General features: G+C 35.2%; 1 protein-coding gene across 4 annotated transcripts in view; it reads left to right on the top strand.

The window, feature by feature from the left end:
- The window catches only part of AP3B1 (adaptor related protein complex 3 subunit beta 1), a 154,008-nt gene that overhangs the window by 115,386 nt on the left and 14,469 nt on the right, over positions 1 to 24,153 (top strand). For 3 of the 4 annotated variants that reach the window (XM_021292178.2, XM_005505942.3, XM_065047388.1), the window contains 3 exons: positions 7,733 to 7,964; positions 10,615 to 10,699; positions 19,975 to 20,072. In XM_021292178.2, coding sequence (XP_021147853.2) covers positions 7,733 to 7,964; positions 10,615 to 10,699; positions 19,975 to 20,072 — 415 coding nt within the window. Of the gene's footprint in view, positions 1 to 7,732; positions 7,965 to 10,614; positions 10,700 to 19,974; positions 20,073 to 21,182; positions 21,220 to 24,153 lie in introns of all 4 variants that reach the window. The other variant, XR_002417582.2, reaches the window with a different exon arrangement.

Genomic DNA, 24,153 nt, shown 5'->3' with positions numbered 1-24,153 from the left:
AAAGTTTTCATTTTGAACTTCTGTTCACTTGGATTAGGAAAGGTTTCCATCTTTATATGGCTGCATACAGTGTTGCTTGCTGTTTCTAGTCCTTAGCATCTGTGTTCTTGATTTGAAGATGCCAGAATTGGGGGAAGGTACATTTTTAAGAGCTGTAGAATATATCTTTTAACTGTATAGTGGAATTTAAGAATTCATGGCTGTAAAAGAAGGTTTGTGTACGGATTTTTCCCATTATTAGCTTGGAATGCTTTTACGAAAAATGTACAAAAATCGTCTCGCTGTTTCCACTGAAGGTGCTTAGTAACACCAGCAGCGTAAATCATATATATCAACTATTATTGAATATTTATGTGTATTAAAAGTTGCTTTTAAATTGAATAAATTTTAATAAATGGTCACTGACACAGTCTTCGTGCTGCTACATTTGTGCTCGGTTGACTAACAGTCTTTGAAGGATTTAGATGACAGTAGCAGAGATACTCTATATTAGTTAGGACCAAAGTAATTTCAAAAGTAGATGAGAAAAAATTATTTACCTAATTTGCCTTCAGTCATCAATTGAGGGACTTAGCTATGGCCACAGCTACTGTATAAGCAGTGTGCTTACATTCAGGATCTGTGTTTGTACAGTAGTGCCTTTATTGGAGATCCACCAGGTGAGGTTTTTTTGTTTGCAGTATGTTGTGCATGTTGTTGCTTACATTAGCCTGAGCAGTGCTTGGACTGGATTGAGTGGCATTTCTTCTTAATTTGCATGAAAAGAGAAGTCCTCGTGGAGGCTGAATAAGTCATTTGATGCCATGAATTTTGTTTCTGAGTCCAAAAAAAAAAAAAAGAAGTGTGCTTTTGAATTTAAACAAAGAACTCTGAAGGTAACTGGTTATAAATAAACCTCTTTGTCTCTTAACAGACTAAGAACTGTATGAGATTTTTCTTTCTTTCTTTTTAAGGCCAAAAGGTGAAGCTTGAGGAAAACAAAACACAGAAAAGTTGTATTTTAGCAATGATTTTAATTAGGTGAACTGTAATTTTCTCGAACTAAGGAATATGGATTTTTGCAGGTTAAAACATGGGTAAATTTAAATGTAAGTTGGGAAAAATGGTCCATCAGTATCATGTATAAGAGATATATTCCAGTACACACAGATATTCTATACACACACAAAGGAAGTGCTAATATAGATGTATATGTGCAGCAGGTTCAGTGCTGATTTTGGATTTTTGTCCTTGCAAGTGGGTTACTGTGCATTGAGATCATCCTTACAAAAAACAACATGTTGCATTCTTCATCAAAAATACAGTGACCAAGATTGAAATATAGTTGTATTAAGCCAAAAAGTATGTAATTTACATTTTAGCGTTTATAAATACCTGTGCTAGATTTGACTGAGTTCACTTTGGTTTGTAGGTGATACTGTGTAATAGTTAGGATGCAAGGTGAGGATGCCACCTTATTCTGTTTTCTAACTCTTAAACTACTTCAGATAATCCTCATACTTTTCCGTTAGGTGGTCAGTGGAAGGCTTGAATCACTATATTGAAGTACATTAGTTGTTTGTATGTGGGGTGGGTGCCTGTTCCTTGAAACACCTAGTGAGTAGTCAAAGTAGTTTAAAATACTGCTTCATGAAAGGCACACACATGCATTGGCTACCAGACCATCTGCTTTTTGCTTTGTTGAAATGTACATGGGACAAAATGATAGTAAAACTTGAGGTTTTCCATGCACAGATAGGAATTTTGCCAGAAGATTTTGATCATCTCTAGATTAACGGATTACCTTGAAAACACTACCCTTTGAAAGAATGATTTTATACCTATTTGAGACTATACAAGTGCTAGTCAAAAAAAAGGCAGAGAAAAGGATTAATTTTGGCAGCCTTACAGAGATGGACTATGGGCAGTATAAAAAAAGTGCTCTTTGGTTTGAGACTTATCTCCGTGTGATTTAAAAATGAATGGGAGTTATTTGGGGGGGTTTGATTTTTATTTTCCTTGCAAGTTTTTGGAGACAAAAGTACTATCCTATCAATGTTGAAATTCAGGAGTAACTTTTGGAACTCACTGTCTAATGTCTTAAATTGTCTGAAACAAATACTGGTTTAAATGTATGAGCATTAATATGCTAATTTTTAATTAGCCTCATTGACATATTAATCATTTAGGGAAGTGTAGATCCTAAAAGTTGATGACAATGCAAAAAGAAGGGAGTTAGGATGTATTAGAAATTGAAGGACTTTGGGCAGATGTGGCTTTTAGAAGGTGTTTAGTAGATGTAGAGCAGTTGAATGTGCCTCTTGTCAAAAGTTATTTTAAGTATTTTCCAGAATGTGACATGTTGTCTTCAAGTGTCTGTATGTCTAGATAAATTAAACCAAATTGAGTCATGGTATCCAGACTGCAGAAAATATGAGTGAGCGAGTTAGCTTGCTTTTTTGTTTCCCTGGCCACTCTCAGAGGGGTCCTGTCCTCAGTTTGGCAATCCATATTTATGTGACTTAAGTGTGCTCTAATGTTGGGATTTGCCACAGCCTCTTGAAGTAATGCAGAGTAGGATGTTAACATTCTTTCTGCAATTCTTTGCTTGCTTTTTATGATATCTTTTTATGAATTATTCTTCATTTTTGCAAGAGCTGTATAAGGAAGACGTTGCCTTGTGACTGTGAGTAATATTTAACTGGTAATGGAGCAAAAGATCACAAATATGCTGTTTCCTGCCAGTAGTTGTCTTTCCTTTGTTTGCCTGGTTTTCCATCTTTCTCCTAATAGTATAGAATTATAGTTAAGTTGCTCTCATAGCTTCAGTTGAAAGATCATGTAAATGTGGCTGGGCTACGTGAAAGCCCTTCTCCTCTTAGCTGTTGCGGAGTTACTGGGGCATAGCCTTACAGTGGGTGTAAGAGAGGATATAGCTCTCACAGCTCAGTAGGTATTTCTTGGATTATATCATGGATATTGCCAATAGGAGGGCAGTAGAAGGGCTGCTTAGATTAAATGATTCAGTCCACTGCTTTAACAGAATGTAATTTAGAGGAATAGATCTATAATTATCATCATTCTTCAAAGCAAATATTTTCTCCGATAATATATGTTTTATCCAAACATATATACATTTCTGAATCAAAATAAAAAAATAATCTATGTTTATTATTACAGCATTATTAAGCTAAGGAACAAATACAAAAGAAAAAAAGAAAACAGGCGTTGTCTTTTGCTTGATAATAATAATAATACTTCATACAGGAAAGTCTGTCCAGCTCTGTTTTCTGTGGTAAGTTTAATAAACCCTGTAGTGGTTTTCATTTTAAATAATTATGGAAAATAGTATTTCATATTAATTTAAGCTTAGTTATTAAGGACTAATTCAGCTGGAAAAAAGAAGCATGTTCCTGTGCAGAGGATTTGGTGGTTTGTAACTAGTCAGCCATGCTGTGATAAAGCAAGCCTAAACTACTGTCAGTGATCTTACACTTTTCCTTTCACATGGTTAATGAATGGGGGACTTTTAAGGTGAAATCCTAATGTTGCCTTTCTTGTTCTTATATAAGAAGTAGTTTGAAAATATTTGCAGCATCTTTTATGGTGATGGATCATCTTTCAACATGTATAACTAGTGTGGAGGCCAGGCTGACTCATACCAATACAGTGTTCCCATATGATATATGATATCACTGTGGAGTCCCTATGCTGACTTTTAATTCATGGTGGCTTTCAGTCAAAATGGGGTGGGAGGGCAGTCTATATATATATATATATATTTTATTTTTTTTTAATTTCTGTCATTCTAAACAGCTGTATAAGAAAAAGTTTTGCAAGTTTAATCTTAATGATGTTCACCCAAAAAAAAAAGCAGACACGCTATGTCGTAAAATAACTATTAGTGACTAGTTTGTATCCTATAAATCTAACTTGAGTTGATAATATGGTCCATTACCGGCTAACTGCACAGAGTATTTTTCATTTTACACTCTTCAGTTACTTTTTAGTGAAGTGTTAAAAAATATGAAGCTTTTCTCCTCTCTAAAATTGCACACTGTCTGTCTGTTATTAGGGAGATAACAGCTCTTATAAATGTTTCAGTAAGCGTTAAGTAGACAGTTATGTGCACTCTCATTCCACGCTTATTTGCTTACTGTAATAAACTGATAAAATATGTGTGGTTTGTCTCTGTGTATCTGCAGGCATCATGAGTCACATAGATTTCCTTTAGAAATAATGTTGTGTCTGCAGAATTGATTGCTTATTTTCATAAACCATCCAAAGGTACACAAACGACTTCTATTATTTAAACATATGCTGTGTAAGATTTGTAGGGGATTATCTCCTGGTTACTAGATGCTTCTTGTTCTGTTAACTCTGTGGAGGATTATTTTAACCCCAGAATGATTGCAGGTATCTTCTCTGTGTGTTTCTTTAAATATTGCAATTGTATGCCTTAAAAATTTTAGAATTAAAACAGAAAACTCTGTTCACCAGACTGATGGAACTGTTAAATAGACTGCATTACAGTCACATCAACCTTTGCCGCCTCAAACCCTTGCTAGCAAGTAGAGGGCTTGAGAATTCCGATTTTCCAGAACTAAACTCCTTTGTTCAGCATATATACATTTTATTTATTTCTAGTACTGCCATGTTAAATGCAACTGAAAATTAATGTCATATGGGAAGGAAGATCGTTTAAACTTAATGTTATTATTCTGACTGTCCTTTAAGTGTCTGTTACTCTATATAGTATGATATTGAAAATAAAAGTGAATTGGCTCATGAATGAAATTGTGACTGAAACATGAGCAGTAATGCCAGATGGGACATAGGTTTCAGTAAAATCTGAGTCAGTGTTACTATTTAAGGATAATAAGGGATTTTTGCTGTATATATATTCATCTGTATCTACATGTTGGACTTCAGATTACTAACTTTTTATATTTTCATTCCTGTTAATAGGTAGTATTAATACAAGTAGCTGTATGTAACACAGAGAAGCTAGTGTACTTCAAAATACATGTTTTAACGTGAATAAAACATATCCCCTAAGCTTGTCAATGAAAAATGGGTGAACCATTTAATGAAATAACTTCTCTATTATGCATGTCCAGCTCAAATTGAATTAAATGTTAAAATTAAAAGACTAAGCGTAAACTTAAGATTTAAATTACGTCTTAAAACTTAGGTTTTATTTGTTATTTCCGTAATGGTTTAAGTAACAGGTACTCGTGTGAGTCTGCTAATAACCTCTTACTGCTGTTGTATCTTTCTGTGTACCAATAAGGTATTTATTATTTAAAGTGCCCCCTCCTGTATTTCCTGACAGCTGAGTTGTTTTTTGAGAGTTTGATTTTCTTGATTATTTCTAGAAAACTATGCATAGTATTAATCTATTAGAGTTTGCTTTTTTTTAATTCAAAGATGTTTTGAATTTTGAGGAATTGTGAAGGTCTATAAAATTGGTACTTTCTCCTTTAATTTTTCATTAGCCAGAAATCTAGTCATTTGATGTCACAGGAGTAATTATTTTAAAAATATAATTTAAAGATAAGCTACGTAAAAGTAACCATAATCCTATCATGTATTTATGCATGCAAAATGGCACTGGAGTAAAAAAATACCTGGCCATTAGGAGTTATGTAAGATTTCACTAGACTGCGTTATTGGACAAAAATATAAGATATTTTTGTGCTTGTCAGAGATCAGTAATTGGACTGAAAGTATTGACTCTGTTTAAAAATATAGTGCCTGTATTCTTCAAGTGGTATTGATACTGTTACTTGAAGAGGGGCAGAAATTTAAATATTTGGCTATGTGTTCTGTTGTAAACAGCTGTATTTACTTCTGATTGCATAGGAAAACTGAAAATGTTGTCCCTGAGAATATGACATTATCTTTTAGGGAGAAAAATATCTGAACTTCACTGATTTACTTTGAAAATATTAATAAATTGTACAGACTTGAGGTTGTGGAGCTTCCTCAGTTCATTTGCATTCTGAAACTGCCTTAAGTCTTCACACTGAAGATGGTTACTGGTGGATGGTTAATTTGTTTCTAAAAAACTGATACCAGAGTTTTTGTATATTAAGAGAAAGAAACACTAGGTGGAAAGTTGAAAGTAAAATCTGAGGGGGAAGTTTATGCAGAGGTGTTTGCTCAGTCACATCCTGTATCTGTTGTTCTAATTCCAGTCACATAGTGGTTGAGTTTTGAGGGGATGAGAAGCCTTTCTGCCGTTTTCCCTTCATAATTTGCCTTTCATTCAGTATGATATGTGTGAAAGTAAATGCACCTTCCAAAGTCACGTCTGAACAGACACTCAGTTCTTATGTAGTTTTCTTCAACTTTCATCAATGTAGTGCTTACACTTGTAAATGTTTATTAGTTGATCTTTACAGATACTCATTTAAGGTGATGGATATCACTGGCCTGGGCTTTCCGGTTCAGAAACTGGTGCTCAGAGAGGAAGATCAAGTGTTTTATGTCCTGGCTAACTTCTGAAGTTTTTCAACAAAATTCTTACAACCTTATGTTTTCCATACACTCTCCCATTTCTATAACACTTTGTGGGTTTAAATCTCAGTTCTTGCCAGTTTCTCATAGTACTGAACTTGTTCACTAAGTCTCAAGATCAGCCCTTTGATGTTAAATGTGATGGTCAGGAAAACGTAGCAACCTTTAAGAGTTTTGTTGGGAAGGCAAGATAAAAGCCTGTTCTCCTTGCTTAGCTGCTTGGAGTCTTTAACAGCCTGCTGTTTGCAGTTGTCTCTTTCAATTAGGGGCTATGGGTAGGGCAAGAGAAGATGGACACTCACCAGTTGAAACAGATAAACAGATATATCTAACAGATATACTATGAAGTTCAGTAGCTCGTAGTGCGTTGACCAGACAGATAGGCTTTTCATGCTGATCATTTGGCTTTCTCAGCCTCCAAGTTCTGTTTGTGTAGTGCTACTTTTCATGTAATTTCTACCCGTTCCTTAAAACCTTTTTAAAGAATTCAGATTCACTTTTCTGCAGTTTTCTGCATATTTCTTACTTTTGCACTTTTGATCCCGTGATTATGGATTTCCTTATCAGCAGAATCTTCTGGGAATTTGTTTGTACACTGAATGTCTTCTATTCATGCTACTTTTTTCAGTATAGAATGGACCGAAACATCCTTGGGATTTCTCTTACTGCTTGTGGCAGTGCGACTATTAAAAAAGTGGCAACATCCTTCTGCTCCATATACCTGTACTTTTAGTATTTGACTGATAAAATTGTTAGGCGACATTTTTTTGTGATTTTAACAAGAGAAAGAGAAGTCAATCTCTCACTATGCTTTCACACTACGCAGTGGGCTTTGGGGCACCCTTGAGTTCTGATTCAATGAATAGAAAGAGACTTCTCGTTGGGACAACATAGTTATTTTAATTGTAACTCTTAAAAAACCTCTGATAATTTAATGGGTAACTGTAGGGTTAAAATATTGAAAACATTTTTATAATGGAAAGTGAGGCAAATACAATGACGTTAAAGCTACTATTTCTCAGCACCAGATATGTTATTTTTAGGCTCTGTTATCTGATATCTGTTACTGCAATTTGTTTATGGAATTGAATGTGTCTTTACATGTTTCTTGTTCACTAAAATTCCAACTAGAAAGCCGGTGTTCTAGCTGAGTGAAAAGTGCAATATTTAGTTGTTATTTTATCTGTTCTTCACTTGCAACATTCATAAACTGTTGTTTTGTACTTAACAGGTCACTACCCAAGTCTCTGTGCCAACAAAAACACATGAACTGCTTCATCGAATGAGTGGAAAAGGATTAGCAGCTCATTATCACTTCTCAAGACAACCAGGCATTTTTGGTGATCGTATGGTGTTTGTGCAAGTGACAGTAACAAATACAACTGATCAGAAGATAGAGAATATTCACATCAAGGAGAAGAAATTGCCTCCAGGCATGAGGATGCATGAGTTTAATCCAATAGGTAATTTTATCCTTTCTTGAAAAATATGGAATCTTAATCTCTTGCAAAATTTAAAATATAGGAAAGTGGTTTTGCGTAGTCATGCATATACTAGTATACATATGTATCTATACACATGTACGCATGTGTACGTATGCACACACACACACTCGTGCAACTATCTTTTCTTAGGTAATCTGTTTTTAACAAAAATTTAATTCAGCTTTCCCCTACCTGTATTTGACTTTGAATATAACTCCTTAGGTCAGAACTTCCATGCCTGAAAGCAACCTGCAATTCCAGTTGATATAATAAAATTTTTCTGTCTCCCCACAAGCCTTGACTCTCTTACAACCTAGTCCCAAAATGTCTATAACAGGCTGCTATTAAGAATGAAGTTTTGATCTAGATATTTACATATCAAGTACTGTCTTTCCAAGCTTTAAAAACATTTGTAGATGTGTTGTTTATTTTGGTGGCTCAAAGCACTCTCATTTTCTCCCTTGTGAGCTTTTGGCAGCGGAGTGGAAGTGTATGTTTTAGTCTAGTTTGTATCTACCATACTTTCACAAAGAACAGCTTCTTAGACTAGGTAGAAAGTGATGCTGCAATCAGCCATAATGTTAATAATTTTACTTCCTACCCTCTGATCGGGATTTTTTTTGCTAAATTTCTGTTAGCAGAAAAGAGTAGAAAACCTGAGAAAGAACACAGATGACAGCAACTTTCATTTGAGGGTTGTACCTGTGCATACAACCTGCTTTTCTCAGCAGTTTTTTGTTTTCGTAAATTGTGGTGTAGACAGAAGGAACAAGAGTTGAAATTTTAAAACAATTTGCATTTTGTAATGGTGCGTACTTGATCAATACAGTTATTAGGAAAGATAATAATTTTTGTGTTAAGTGAACTGTTTGGTAAGAAGTCCAGCACAGAGTTTGGATTTCAAGTTAGTTTGAACCATCAGCATAATTTTATATGACTTCCTTTAGACATTTAAAGAGATAAAGTCACAAAGGCTTACAAGTAGAAAACTACTAATACTATAAGTCAGATCAGGAGATAGTGTACTCACAATAAGAGTCAGTGAACAGTAGCATTCAGTTCTGTCACATAAAAACTATGGAAAAATCTGGAATTAATAAGTTAGCCAGTTCTGGTTTCTTGAGGCCCATGAGACAATCCTACACTTTAAAATATTTATTTCCCCAGGAAAGATGTTGTCGTATCTGTCCTGTGAAGCTGTTAGTTTCTTCTGCAGAAAATAAGCTATATATCATCTGTTTTTCCTTTCAACAATCTTGCTTTTCTTGCTTGGATGCAAATTTTCTGTATTCTTGGTAGTGTAATCTATCACTTTGTATGCCTTGTTCTTCTTAGTATCTTTTGTGTTTGCAGCATTTGGAAAACACATCCTATAACTTGCCTGGCAGAACCAACAGAATTGTCAGTGTAGACAGGTATTCCTACTGGAGTATAAGTCTAATTTTGCCTGCATCACTGCAATTACTGTTGGCAATTGTCCTGATTTTGCCAGCAGAAATGGGCCAAAGTATTTCACCTAAGTCCCTGTGCACAGTATTTTCTTGTTGGCTAGGTGCCTTTGAAACCCCATTTGGAAACACTAAGCTTTAAGACTTTGGTAAAGTTTAGTTTAAAGTTGAGCTGGAGCCTGTAATCTTTCTATGCTTAACACAGAATTCCTGAAATACTTCATTTTCTATTAATACCCTAGCGTTAGTTTAGTCTTTGCCTAACTGCATCACCTCTATGTTTTCCATACTTGGTAGAAATTTTGTTTTCTTTTGACATGGAGCAGCTGCCTACTCTTCAGTTCCTGAAAAGCATCAGGTACATTCATGGATAAACTAGAAATTAGACATTTTTCTGCCTGCCCAATCATTTTTATTTCCATTCCTCTCTTTTAAGTTCTAGGTTTTCTTTCTTGTAATCTTGAGAAGTCACACTCCGCTCCAATGCTTGTTTTTAATACTGCTACTTATGTAAAGAAAGCTTTTCTTCCTCCCAAAACAAAACCTTCTGTCTATGACATTGAGGAAACAGTATAGCAAAGAGACTAAGAGTAAGAATGTCTCCTGATACCTTAGTTTGAGAAGTGCATCAGTCTGCACTACTTGTAAAACACAAAATTATCTGCCACTTTAGGTTCATAATCCTTCTATTCCCTTCCATAACTAAAGCAAGTGGAATATTGAGAAATAAGTAAACTACACTAATTATGAAATATTTTAAGTTTTGCTCTTTTTCCATTCCTGTGTGTAGTGAGGTAAATTTTAGCAATATTTGTTGTGTTTTACTATTGATTAACTAAATTTGCAAACTGGTATTATTGAAAATGAAATCTCAATGCTGGATCTGTACACAAATAAAAGGATGTAGCTTCAATATTTTTTTCCATAAATAATTTTCCTAACTTTTCTCATACAAATCATTATTTTGTTGGCAGTGGGGCTTCAAGATTGAAATGGCAACAATTCATGTGCAGTAACTGTGGGGAGGGGGAATCTAAGACACTTAAACATGCAAGTGTAGCATTTGGGTGATGCCTGCTTGAAGTAAAACTACAAGTATTGGCTCTTTTTATGGAGCTTGCTTTTTTGCCCTTTTGTTGTTTTGCATGTGTACTTCACTTGTTCAAAATGTTTCCATGCAGAGTGCCTTGAGCCTGCAGGATCCATCACCGTTTCAATGGGTATTGACTTCTGTGATTCTACTCAGATGGCCAGTTTCCAGTTATGGTGAGTTCTTGGGGAGAAAGGGTAATTTTTTGCTCTTGGAAGGTAAAAGTACTGTATTGGAAGTTTACTTGGCAGTACCAGACTTGCTGTATTAAATATTTAAAGAATTTGACAACTGTTCACAACAGTATGTATACCCAAGATGTTTATAGAGAGAAAAAACATAATTAGTGTTCAGGTTTACTATTACAAGGATTATCAGTTTTCTTCGGTCTTCCAAATTTTTTTAGCACTTGCTTCTGAAAACGCGGTTTTGATTGTAAGCTCAGATCTAGGCTTAAAATTGTATATGTAAATTCAGAAACTCTTGGAGCAGTTGTTTTTGGGAGATCCTGTTTCCATTTGGTGTAAATGATGCCAAGCAGAAGCATTGACTCCTCTTCTGATTTAGAACTACTTCTCTGTTCTTGAGCTTCGTTTTTATTTTCCCCCTCTTCTTGGGATTCTTCTTAATAACACCACCTTGAAGGAAGCAGTAAGGTCTGACTGGAGCAAAATGCTGGAGCATTTTGACTGTGTTTTTGCTTGTAAGAAATTACAAGTAAAAAAAAACGCATAGTGTGAGGAACTTGACTACCTCAAGTGTTTATTGTGACTGTTCATGATCTATACAACATGACTGCGTGAAACCAACCCAAAGTTTTCTGGCCAAAGAAACTTATTCCTCATGCCATGAATTCTTTTAAATGATTAGAGGGTGAATGAGAACAAATACTGTCTGGCCAACTAGATTTTATCTTACATACTTGGCATAACTTCTTACATTCATTGTTACCTCCTTTGTATGAGTTCATGTTACATTATAGGCTATCAGGGAACCTTTTCAGCCAGTAAGAACTCTGTTGTAAACCAGCATTTAAAACCAGAGAAAGTATAGTAGCAGTGTCCAAACATTAGGAATGAATGGGTGGGGGAAGGCTAGACACTTTCATTTAACAGGTATTCAAGTTTATATAGTCTTTGAAAGTATGCAAAGTCACTAAATAGATCTGCACGATTCTTTATAGATATATATATTCTGAAAAAATGTTTTTTGACATATTTTGTTGAAAAAAGCAGTAGTTTCTATATTCTGTGGACAAAAGGATAATGAATAGATATTGCCACATTCCAGTTTAGGGGAATCCCTTTGAGAAAGTTCTGTTACTTGAAAGTTCTGTTCTTGAATATGGTAGAAATTTTAGTGTACTACTACTAAGCACAGCTTGCACAACTTACAGGTTATTAAAAATAGTGGGAAAATATTAATAATAGAGAGGGACACAAGTGACTCCAAAAGAACCACCACTAAAATAAGATTTCTTATTCTAGAAGCAAGGAAGCTTTACCATTGAACCTTTTTTATTTCCACCCTCAAGCCTTTTCTTGTACAATGGATGCTCATGTGTGGTCATTTTAAATATATGAGTACCTCCAGCAAGATGTCTGCAGCACATAGTTCATGCACATCACGTTGTTGTAGCTGGTCTGTGTGCTGTTTGTTGGAATTTGGAAACAGCTTTGGACTGTGCCTGATGCTAGGTTTGTTTCGGAAGTGAAGGTCCCTTCTAGGCAATGCAATTTTATAATGGCTTCAAAATGATAGGCTCTCTTTCCCTAAATATATATATATATTTATTTAGGTGTTTATTGTTGGGTTTGGTTTGTTTTATCAAGTATGCTCAGTTTATCAAGCAGGCACACTCTTCTTTAAATAGAGCAGATATTTTTCTTTCAAGAATATATTTTCAGTGTACTAATGATTTGATTCCAAACTTATACCATTTATTGCTAAGAATCTTAGCAGTGATGAGGATAAGCAATGTAGCATAACACATTGATTTTATGCAGATCATCACCTTTATGTTTTGGGAGGTCTACTGTATTAGTGATATATAAAAACTGATTACTTTCTCCAACATTGCCTAGTAATTGTTTATTATTTTCCTATTAGACAAACAAGACAGATCAATATTCCTGAACACCTACCAGACCATGAGTAACATCACTGTAAATAGATTTGCTTCAGACCTCAGTGGTGTATTCATTTTAATGATTTGGACAATGTGAGTCCAATGACAAATCTCAAGCTAAGTTTAAAATTAAATTAAGAATAGGAATTGCTTACTTTGTTCCTTTGTTAATTGGTAGGGTCTTATCTGTTCGACACTAGTTCTTACAAAATAGTATAAAACTAGGTAAAATATTGTTTGCATTAAATTTGCTATTTTACTGTTAAAACACGTATTGTTCAAAACACTACTGATGTTCAGTACTGATGAAGAAATTGTGCAGTGTGATGTTTTGGGGGTGATATCTCAGACAACTCAGCTGCAGCCTTTTTAACTTTTCATACTTCTTAAAAAGCTTTTATCCAAAAGGAAGAACGACTTGTAGAAGTTTGTCAAAACGTGCTTGAAACACAGTGCACCCAAAAGTGTCAATATTCTTGTATTTCCTGCTAACATATCTTTATTAAAGACACTGTCAGTTATTTTGCACTTTTGTTAGAAGCATGTTCAGCAGTAAAGTGTTCCTGATCATAATCATTTTCTTTACGTTGTTCTAAGAGGACCACTTTGTCTTGCATCAAATGTAATTGATCCTGAAGGAGTGTAATCACAATTACTCACTTTCTTAATTGGCCTGCCCAAAATCAGAAAATGGAAACCGATCGGCAGTGTTTAAATCAATAGCTTTGTAGTAAAGCTTGTGGGGGTAGGGAGATAGTGGTAATGGGTAGATCAATTGGTCTTAGATGCCAATCATGGACTGTGTGTTTTGCATAGCAAACACTAGCGTTCTGCTTAGGGATGTGCTGTTGTACTGGTGGTTCAATAAATACAAACTGTATAAAGAAAAAAAAAAACGCAACATGAGTAATAAAATAGTTAGATCACTTTCTTAATTTGTATATACAAATCAAAGACAATGAAAGAGAAACTGCATTATGGAGAGAGGTTCAAAGGGCTGAGCCTTGAAAGACCTCTGTCATAAATACTATTTTTATTAAGCAAAGCTTACCAAGATCACACATCTAATTAAAAAGAGGTGAAAGGCCTCAACTTGAAAACTGTGTCTAACGTGTTTATTTAGAATGTGTATTAGGATGCTCACTCCATGTGCTTGTGAGGAGAACATCTCTTCACTGCCATTTTTTTTGTGACATCTCCTTGCAGAGGCTCTCTGCTTCAGCCACACTGGTGTTCTGCACATTAATGCCTCAAGCAGAAAGTTAAAGACGAATAAATGGAGGAACTTAGTCTTTTAAAAGATTTTTGTGAGCATTACTCTTCCCTCTTGGGTTACTTCGTTCACATTCTGCAAGCAGGATATACACAACTTAGAAGTATAAAGCAATTTGGTTTTGGCTAACTCACATGCAAGGTAGTCTGTTATGTTGCTGAATCGCAGTTACGCATTAGTATACTCGCCATCCCAACAAGAGACCTCAGTCTTTGCTGAGCAGGTGGGCACCAGCGAGCAGAGGAAAGGTTGGAACACATCCTTGGTGTTACAGACTGACTACAGTACTCTACTGACTGTGGAATTTTTTTTTTCTTTCCTTGTCAGATTTTATATATTTCCACATGGATGTGTTTTATCTTGAGTTCTTGAGCTCGTAGTAATCACCATCTCAACAATCCTACCACTCTCTCTTATTTTATCTTTATTATCTTGCATGTCTTTACTTTTCAGATGTTCTTAGGTGTTTCTTTCAGCTTACCAGTTTCCTTTGATGTCTGAACAAAGATTTGGGAGTTTTGCTGTGTCAGAATTTGGCCTTGGATCTTTGGATTGAAGACATTTGAATCCCTAGAGAGGAAAGGCAAGGAAGATTACAGAGGCAGATTGCTACAGCGTATGCATACCCTTATCCTGTTTTGTGTGCATGTATTTAGCATTTCAGATTCCTTTCTGCGATTATAAAATCCAGTAGGCAAATGTCCAGTTTCTTGTAGGTATCTGGTGAGTGAGTAAAGGTGAAGGTACGATGTCCTCTGCAATGCTGAGAGCTGGAGAAGGAAGCTCGTCTTTACCTCTTCTTCCTTATTCTTTTAATCTGTCTTTCCAAATTCTCTTAGCTGTTCCCAAAGCCCTGAAAGAACCACGGTTTTGAAGGTAAAATGAATTTAATGGAGAACCTGTTTTCTTCTCCTGATTCTTCTGAAAATTACCCAGAATGTTGTTTACCTCTCTTTGAAACAACTTGTCATAGGGAATGTGTCCATGCCATGCACCTCTTCCCCTAGTTTTCTAAAGTTTTAAGTGCAAAGAGTATAGAATCATAGAATCATTGTGGTTGGAAAAGACTTTTAAGATCATAGAGTCCAGCCACTAACCTAACAGTGTCAAGTCTACCTCTAAACCATGTCCCTGGGAACCTCATCTACATGTCTTTTAAACACCTCCAGGGATGGTGATTCAACCACTTCCCTGGGCAACCTGTTCCAATGCCTGACAAACCTTTACGTGCAGTTTTATCTAAAAACCAGTCTAAACCTCAGAGTTCCCAAGAAAAAAGAGAAATGGAATGAAAGCAACAACTTCTGTGCCTCCCATTCTTGCTCAGAATAATGAGATCACGGTAACAGTGTGACAGACATCTTTACAAGAATGGGCTGGTTACCTGACATTTGCTATGTCCCAGTGTTATTAGAAGAGCTGGGACCCTGTACATACTCTTCTGCTGTTGTTATGCTGATAGAAATGAAAGCTGTCTGTTCACATTGTCTGCCCTGGACTGTGCAATGAGAGCATTTTGCTTATTACTCCAGAAGAGGCTGATGTAGCAGTAAGAATCTAGCATTCTCTTAAATAAGTTCTGTGAATGAGATTTCAAAACCTTATTCAGTCTGCTGTCTGCAGGTTCTGTCTTATTCTAAAAGCTTTTGCTCTAAATTTTGTTTTCCAAGGAAGAGATTTTTTTCAGCATGAAAGTCTCTTGCCTCACTCTGCGCTGATGTAGGAATCTTCCTAAGCAGAACTTTTGTCTGCAAAGAGGAGTAAACGAAGAGCATCAATTGGGTAGCAGTCAGTATTTGTATTGAGTGCAAGCATGCATTCAGGTGTAGATGCTTGCACAAAAGCATCTGATTAAAATTAAGTAAGAGGGTATGTTATGGAATATATTAAAAGCTGATGTTAGAGATGCAGGACTGTCTTCACATCACTGTCACTTGCATTTTCACTTGTTTCTTGCTGTTTCCTTCCCTAGTGCTTTGTCAGCAGATCACCAAGTTGTTTACAGATGTTGACTATTAAGACAAGCAATCTGCTACACTTCTCTTTACTTCATTACTCTAAAATAGTCAGTTGGCCCAGTTCCAGAAAGCAATTATGTTGAGATAGATAAGTGACCTGGAAAAAGCAAGGCTGGGCACGAATAGCTACTCTCATTTCTTCTATTGCCCTGCCCTTTTTTCTTATAAAAGCAGGATGTCATATTTTCCTTTCTTCAGCAAGACTGTGAGCAAAGCCTTCTAGACTTCTGCATTCCGTGTTTTGCAGGAGCTTAGTGTGTTGTTCTTCCTCTTCCATTCCTTTTTTTTATCATCTGTGAAGATTTTTTTGAATACAAGACAAAAATAGTGAGCTGGTTTGGAATAGATGTATTTTGGGTCAAAAATAGGATAGTATAAATGGCAACAAGAATATTCTCCAGCCTCTTATTAGAATAAGAATTTTTTAAAACTTTGAAAATTAATACTTTAAAGGTTACCATTGTGGAATCTTATAAGAACTCATTCACAGGTGTTCATGTTATTTGTATTAGTTTTTAAGAAGTTGTTGCCATCATTGTCTTCAAGTCTTTTGTTATGGCAGAGAACTTCTTTCCCAGGAACCCTCTGGAGCCAATCCTTTAAAAAAAATGAGGGAAGAGAGAAGCAATAAGGAAAATGGACACTGGTTTGAAATGACAAGTGTTAGCTGCTCCCACTGCAGCCATTGGAAGAAAAGTTAAAACTGTGCATCCTCTAAAGGGATGAATGTTAGTCTTGCAGTGTCATTAATCATGGAGATGGGAAGTCTCCTTATGTTCCTGTGGGAGCATTATCATCTCTCATTTGTTCATCTTAACTGGTTACACCAGAAGGTAAATTCCTGTGATCCTTGGAATTAGATCAAGAAAGGTGTCTTTTAAAAATACAATATGTACAGTTCAACATTTATTAAGGCAACAGCAAGGGCAATGATGTCTAACATTATTTGCCCCTAAGTTCATTATTAGATACAAAACAGATTTGCAGACTAGTGGCAAGGTACTGTTCTTGGACATCCCTATTTGTTTGATTCTTCTAGAGCTTCCTTCTGCAGACTTCTCATTAAGCATGTGTGTTTGCATTAATGATGTAACTTATCAATTGCACTCGCTAACACCAGAAAATGCTATCTGCAGTTTTTGAAATCTAAAACCAGTTATGTTTTGTTGGCTTGAGAAATTTTCCTTTTTTTTTTTCTAATAAGCTTCTTCACCTTGGTTTTTCAAGAAAGTTAGAGCAACACCACCTGAGAGATGCTTCAGTGCAGCGTGAACCAATTGTCTGCCAGATTCTTAAACATTAATGTTCAAGCTTCAAACCAGTTCTGCAGTATTTTGTTTAAATATAATTTATACTAATTATAGTATTCAATGTATAAATAAGTAAGCTAACTACACTAGAATTTAGTTTACTAGGTATTGGGGGAAATTATGTAGTTGTAGTGCAAGACTCAATTTTGTTATTCAACTTATACTTTAGATAACTGATAAAGTCCCCATCTTAGGAGATACTCAGAGCTGAAATGGACAAGGTCCTGAAAAATGTGAACTAAGGTGGCCCTGGGTTGAGCAGGAGGTAGGACTGGGTGATTACCAAGCACTCCTTCTTACCTGAGTTGTATGGTTCTATGGAATTATGAAATTACTTTATTTAGACTAGATATTACAAGATCTGTAATAGAAAGATCTAATAAAAAATATTTAAATCAATAAACAAAAGCTGTATATTTAGCCTGTAAACTGTGTGATAAAGAGAAGGGAGGATGATTTTCTCTGGCTAAAAAAATAGACTTACTGAAGTATGCTGAAATTAAAGTACTGCAAAGTAAACCAGGTGCTGGCTAAAGTGAAATTAAGAACAATGTGATTTTGAAGAACAACTGGAAATCAGAATTTCTGATTACAGACTGTGAAGAGTTTATGGTTTGTCAAAGAATATCTATTAGCTTTTTAATCACTAGGGAAGGGAAAGTGGAATGTTTTTTAATAGCAGAGGTACCGAGTGGTCTTCTCAAGCAGTTACAACCATATAAAACCCGAGCTATACTCCTGCTTTTATTCCTTGTTTTTGTGAAAAGGTTGTTGTAAGCATTTCAAAGCAATCTTGTCATTGATGTTTTAAGTCAAGCTTATGTACAAATGGCATATTCAGTCAGTGTAGGACATGAGTCATTGTTCATAAAACTGTTCATCTGTTTTATGCTGAATTATGTAGTGAACATCTTGCCTAAAAAGAAAAGATAACATTGGTTGAACAATCAGATGAACAATACCAGTGAAAGTATTATTAAAAATTTTAGTCCTATAGTCTAAGTAGTGTATATAAACTGCGAAATGTTATGAGGCAGTTGATTAAAGACCCTTCCTTCAGCTTGTAAGCTGACGAAATTCTTGATCAGTTTTCAAAAGAAAAATTAAAGAAAAAATTATTACTTTCTCCTTTTACAGTGCACTTTATCAGTCCAGCCAGCCAAACAATCCCCGCTCTTTTATCATGCTAATGACTGTAGAGGTGGATGGTATTTGAAGAAGTATAGGGGGAAAAAAAAAAGAGAGAATTTGTAATCTAACTAATTTTTTAAAGCAGCACTTCATAAGTGATTCTTTGTAAAGGAAATACTAGCCAGCTTTGAAGGGATTGTTTCTTTGTATGTTTACTAAATAGTATTTTTCAACAAATTTAGCATTGATTCTGAATTTTATTTGAAAAGCCCATACATGAGATTACATCCATAAGCACAATTGTGACAGATCAGAAGTTAGAAAGTAAAAAAGTACTAGTCCATAAGCATTTGCTTGTGAAATTGGGAAGTTATGGTAGGTGTTAAAATTTGAGGTAATGGAACCACAAAATGCCTGTTTTCATGTGGCTTATCTTGCATCTTTAGGAGGGCGACATGTATGTTTTCTGTATTAGTGATCTAGTGCTGTGTTTTCCATCAGTCGGTCTTATTTCAGAATTTTGAAATTGCAGAGTTCTAAAATATCAGTATCATGTTTGAGGTTGATTTAAATACCGTGGATATTAATTGATGAAATATATTTTCCTTTCTAATGGTTGCATCATTATATTTAAGTAGAATATCTGAGGCATTTTAGTAATCAATATGTGTTGACTGTTCAGTACATCAGGGGAAAAAAAAAGTGTTCTTTTCTAAAAATTTCTCATGGCTCAAAGCATTAAGAAAGAATCTGACTGGATGTACTGATCCTGGATTGCTAGCTGAATCCCTTATGGCATAGTTAGTCAATCAAACATAGCAGAGTGAATGTATCTTCAGTTTCTCTAGACTTAGAGTCCAAGATGATATATTTGGAAACTTAAGAGGATTTAATGAGTAGAGGAGGGCAAGTTCACTCTATGGTATTTATTTCTTCAGGAGGATTATATAGCATTTCAGAGTATTATGTTACTCCTGATAGTAATTCGTTTAACTCTCTGCCACTATGAAAACCTCCTTAAATACAGCAATTTTCCAGTGTGCTTTTAAATCAACCAATGTACTGTGTGTTTTTGTTTAAATATACAAAATGTTGAGAAATTGAAGTGACCAAAGATATTTCATTTTTACTCCCAAATTTATTTTTAGGTTTGTTTGGGGTTTTTTCAAACACCAATAATCGTTTTCGTCTGAAATTATACCTTTCCTAGGTTTAGCCCTATTTTTGGGACAGCTGTTGCTGATGACGGAATTTGTGAGAAATTGTAAAATGTGTAATAATTTGTCCTTTGCAAGCATTTAATTTGAGCGTGATGCCTTATAGATTACAAAAAAAAAAATTAATATTAATAAAAATTACTTTTTCAGAAATACAAGAGCATGCATACTATATTAATACTATATTTGTACTGTAGAAAATGGATCAGCTTTACTGATGTAAGAAATTAGCAGGCTTTTGGATTGACAAGGCAGAAATCATGCAGGTAGTTTTAACACTGTTTATATATTCCGTGGTGAATTTGGAGCTGATATGTATATATTAATCTATGTTGAAGCACTTGGTTGATTCTCTGTAATTTCTCCTTTCCCAGCACAAAGGATGATTGTTTTGATGTTAACATTCAACCCCCTGTTGGAGAACTACTTTTGCCTGTGACTATGTCTGAGAAAGACTTTAAGAAGGAACAAGGTGAGAAATACTTCAGCAGCTTCAATAAATGTATTTGGATGAAAAGAGGGCTGTGTGCCTTTCAGTTTGCAAGCAGACAGTGCTTCCAGTGTAGCTGTTCATGTTAGTCTCTGTTAGTATTCAGTCAGATACCAATGATTTAATTCAAAAAATACCTTTAAAATGATATGCAGTGGTATTCAACAGCTTTTCCGTGTGCCTTTAAAAGCACAAAGCCCATCGTTTCTCCTGAAACAGTCTTTTGGCCCAGAGAGTTTTGGCTTCCTAATAGCAGTAGGAAGCAGTAGTCTTTCCTACTAGCATTAAAGCAGAAAGTTGGAACCCCGGCTCAAGGTAATAAACTAAAAATACATTGATATGGTGTCTGTCTTCACTCCTCTTTATTCTAAGGCTACTTTTAAATTAGTGTACCTGTTCCACAGATACTTGGAAGGTGATTTAAATATTTTTCCTTTCAAACACTTCATATTAAAAAAAAAAATATTGCTGAAATACTGGTTTAGAAAGGTGACATGTTTTATATACTTCTGCATTCTTCTAATGTTGCATCTTTAAGGAATGTAAATTTCTGATGCTACCTCCAACACAAACCTCTTTAAGAGCTTTTAGTGACTTCGATACTTTATACAAAATAATTAGAGAAAATTGTACTTAGCTTTGACCACATTTTAAATGGAATAGTCTGTACTGCTACCATTAATTTGGATATGAGTCTTGGATATTTTAAAATAAAAATGATCACAATTTGAGTGCATTCAAATGTAATAGTGTTTACTCATCTATCTCAATGTATGGGGATTTACATGTGTAGATCTCTTCACATTGAGATGAGAATATACCCATGGGATCCTGTCTCATTGCTGTGTAAGGCTCAAAAACTCAGTATATCCATCAAGCAGCCAAGAACACCATTGAGTAATGCTATGCATTATTAATTATTGCTTTTGAGCATTTCTTGCTTTTGTGTTTTTGAATGATTAAGAAAGTAGCTTAAATATTCCCTAGATCATTTTCAGTTAATCATATGGCTACAGTGAAAAGTTAGGATTGTGCTTTGTTTTCTTAACCAATTGATACTTATTTGCTGTTCTTACCCTTTGCTGGCTAAAGCCTGCCTCTCTGCTTTATACCTGCTCAGCAAACCAAGGTGAGTGATTGAACGAGGCTGTGGCACATTTGTTTTAAACTGTTCCCTTCTAAAAAATGTAGCTGAGGTTGTAGTGAACGAAAGGCAGGTTACTATGCTTCGTTTCCCCTCCCTCCCCCCCTTTTTATATTTGCTTGCTTTGTGATATTTTGATAGAGTTCTTGTATGTTTTACTGTGACTGAGGGCTTTTTTTCCTTCTGACTGGCCATACAGAACCACAAGCACATAGAAGAAGTGTACTTGGAGAATAGCTGTGGTCCTCTGTGGAGTTGTTGCCAAAATTCCTTTTTCTTCTGCCATTTTACTTCTATGGTTGTTGATTATTTGTCTGAATAAATCTGGCAGCTGTTTGCTATGTTTAATAGAGCAGAAAGGCTACTCTGAATAAAGCTATTTGAAAATTTGTTTATATGAAGTATTTGTAAATCTATGAAGGTCTCTTGGCATTTCTGTATCGCTCTCTCTGTCTTCCTAAATTCATTCTTTGATGCAGGACTTGATGCTGGCAAATTTACCACAGGTTTAAAAACCTTTTCTATTGCATCTTTTTTCTTATAGATATCAGCTGTTTCAGAATATTTGTGGTAATAGAGCTCTCAGTTCTAAATTTTACATAAGTATTTATTACAAAGATCTAGGAGCAGCTAGCGTTTGAGGAGAATTACTATGTGATCTTGCTAAATGGAAAATCCAAATTACAATAATAAATGCAGGGCAATTTAGAAGTGGGTATATATTATTCTATTTTGTGTTTAACTTAGATATGTCTGTATTCTCCAAATGAATCTGATTTATATAGCTTGTTTTTCACTTGTCATGCTTTTTCTTTTCCCTTTTTTTTCATTTTTGGACATAAGATGTTTCAAGTCTTGTACCTGGAGATGCCTTATTTTATTTGCAGCCAAAACAAATAGGTAAAAAAACAGTGAAGGAGTAAGGAGAATATTACAAATGCAAGATTATATTGGGGGAGAATGAGAATATGTATGGGGTTTAAGGATTTTTACATCTAAATTGCATGTGTAACCTAATAAGCATGCTAAAGAGGAAATAGCCGGTATTATACTGCTATGTAGAAGACAATTCATTGCTACACATCTTTACTCAATTACACTCTGCTGTTTTGCATTGTCTGTTACATTTGTATATGTCCATTTTCTTCCTGATGGCATAAGGAGGGGGGAACAGACAGTTTATTGAATATTCATGGCCGTGAAGGTTATCTAGTGGTAGCGGCAGAACCTCGAAAGCTGGATTTATCCGCGTGCTGCGCATGATACGCTCAGCCTTGCTAGGCTGAATTCCCTTCCCTCCTGAGCTGGGGAATCCTCCAGTGAGGTAATTCCCCAGAGCAGCAGCTGAGTTAGCGGTTGATGTTGTGATTGACAATTTGGAAGCAGTGGATAAAAATGAAATTGCCAAACTACTCTTTGCTTCTCTGGTTAAATATTTTTACTAATCTTCAGGCCTCAGGATTTTATAGCCTGTTTACATCACACCCCCATGAAAAGTCCAGTTTCTGCAGAAGGAATTCTTCATGAGTGAGACCTGTACTGTTGGGAAATCTGTATCCAAATTTGTTTTTATTAATCAGTAGCAAAACTCCCCTTGTCTTAGTTGAGAATAGAACTAGACTGGTAGCTAACATGCCTTTTTACCCACCACTGTAATTTTTCCAATTTCATTTGCTTGTATTATTAAAAATGTGTACAGTTATTTCATTGTATGAGTTAGTTAACCCAGATTAATTGCTGCTCTGTGCTCTGATGAGGGTTTTCTTAGATTCTCATGTTTCAAGCAATATTAAAGGTGGCATGTGATAGTTATAGCCGGATATTAATCAGAATTATTACGAAGGTGTTTTTAAAATAGCCAGTTAAAACTGCTTTAAGTATAAACACTATTTCCATCCCCATGGACATGTTTTAAAATAATTTTGTCACTCTTTTTTTAAGTGTATACCTGATTCACATTAAAAACAACAAGAACAACAACAAAAAAACCCTTGGTTAAGTAAACAAATTGTTTATCCAATTTTATTAAGATTTATATATCCAGTTTGTCTTCCTAACAAGCAAGATGCTAATTCTTTAAATGGTTGGACATTTACTATTTTCTGGCCCTTGACTACCACGAGCAATCATATTTGATGCCCCTTAATTAGAACACCCTTTTTTCTTTCCAGGTTCTTTTCCACCTCAGCAATCGAGACAATACATTTGCTTACCATGCTGCTCTCCTAAGTGTTCTTTTGCATGTAAATTAATCTTGATTCAGTTTACACTGTCATGCTGAGTGGTACAAATTGCCTATAACAATAAAACAGCATGAGTTAAAAATAAAGGGGGGTGAAAAGGCAGATTGAATGTGTGCCTTACTTGATAGGATGTTACTTTGCTTTATGCCAATACATTAGTCGACGATAATGAATCTTCTGTTCTGAAAAGCATGGTTTAGTTGATTTTTTTAATTTTACTTCAATGGAGCAGTACCTTGTCTTTTATAGAACAAGTTAGACAAACCATTAATGACAAGAGTGTTAAGGTTAAATATGAAGCAATGCATTCACTTCTCTGAGTGCTATCCATCTTTCCATTTACAGGAGCTTGACAAAAGTACTGGCTTTGTACAACATTTCCTTTAATTATATGCTGCGGGAAACAGGCTTTTAACATAAACATAGTTGCATTCATTTATTCAGCATTTGCTCTTCAATAGAGCTTAATGGAGAAGGTTTAAATCCTAAATGAGTACACACATCTCTCAGCAGTGTTATGTCAGTCCCTGTGCTCTGCTTAAAAGCAGTTTTAGTCCGTGTATGTAGTTTTTAAAGCTTTTGCCTAGTACTGAAGTTAAACAATTTGAAACAGAATGTTCTATTCCAAAGATAAAGTTGATCTTTATAGAAGTTGTATGCTTATTTTTGTTCTCTT

This window comes from Columba livia, chromosome Z (assembly GCF_036013475.1).
Source record: "Columba livia isolate bColLiv1 breed racing homer chromosome Z, bColLiv1.pat.W.v2, whole genome shotgun sequence".
In the NCBI taxonomy this organism is placed as follows: domain Eukaryota; kingdom Metazoa; phylum Chordata; class Aves; order Columbiformes; family Columbidae; genus Columba; species Columba livia.
This window is presented reverse-complemented; position numbering and strand designations above follow the sequence as displayed.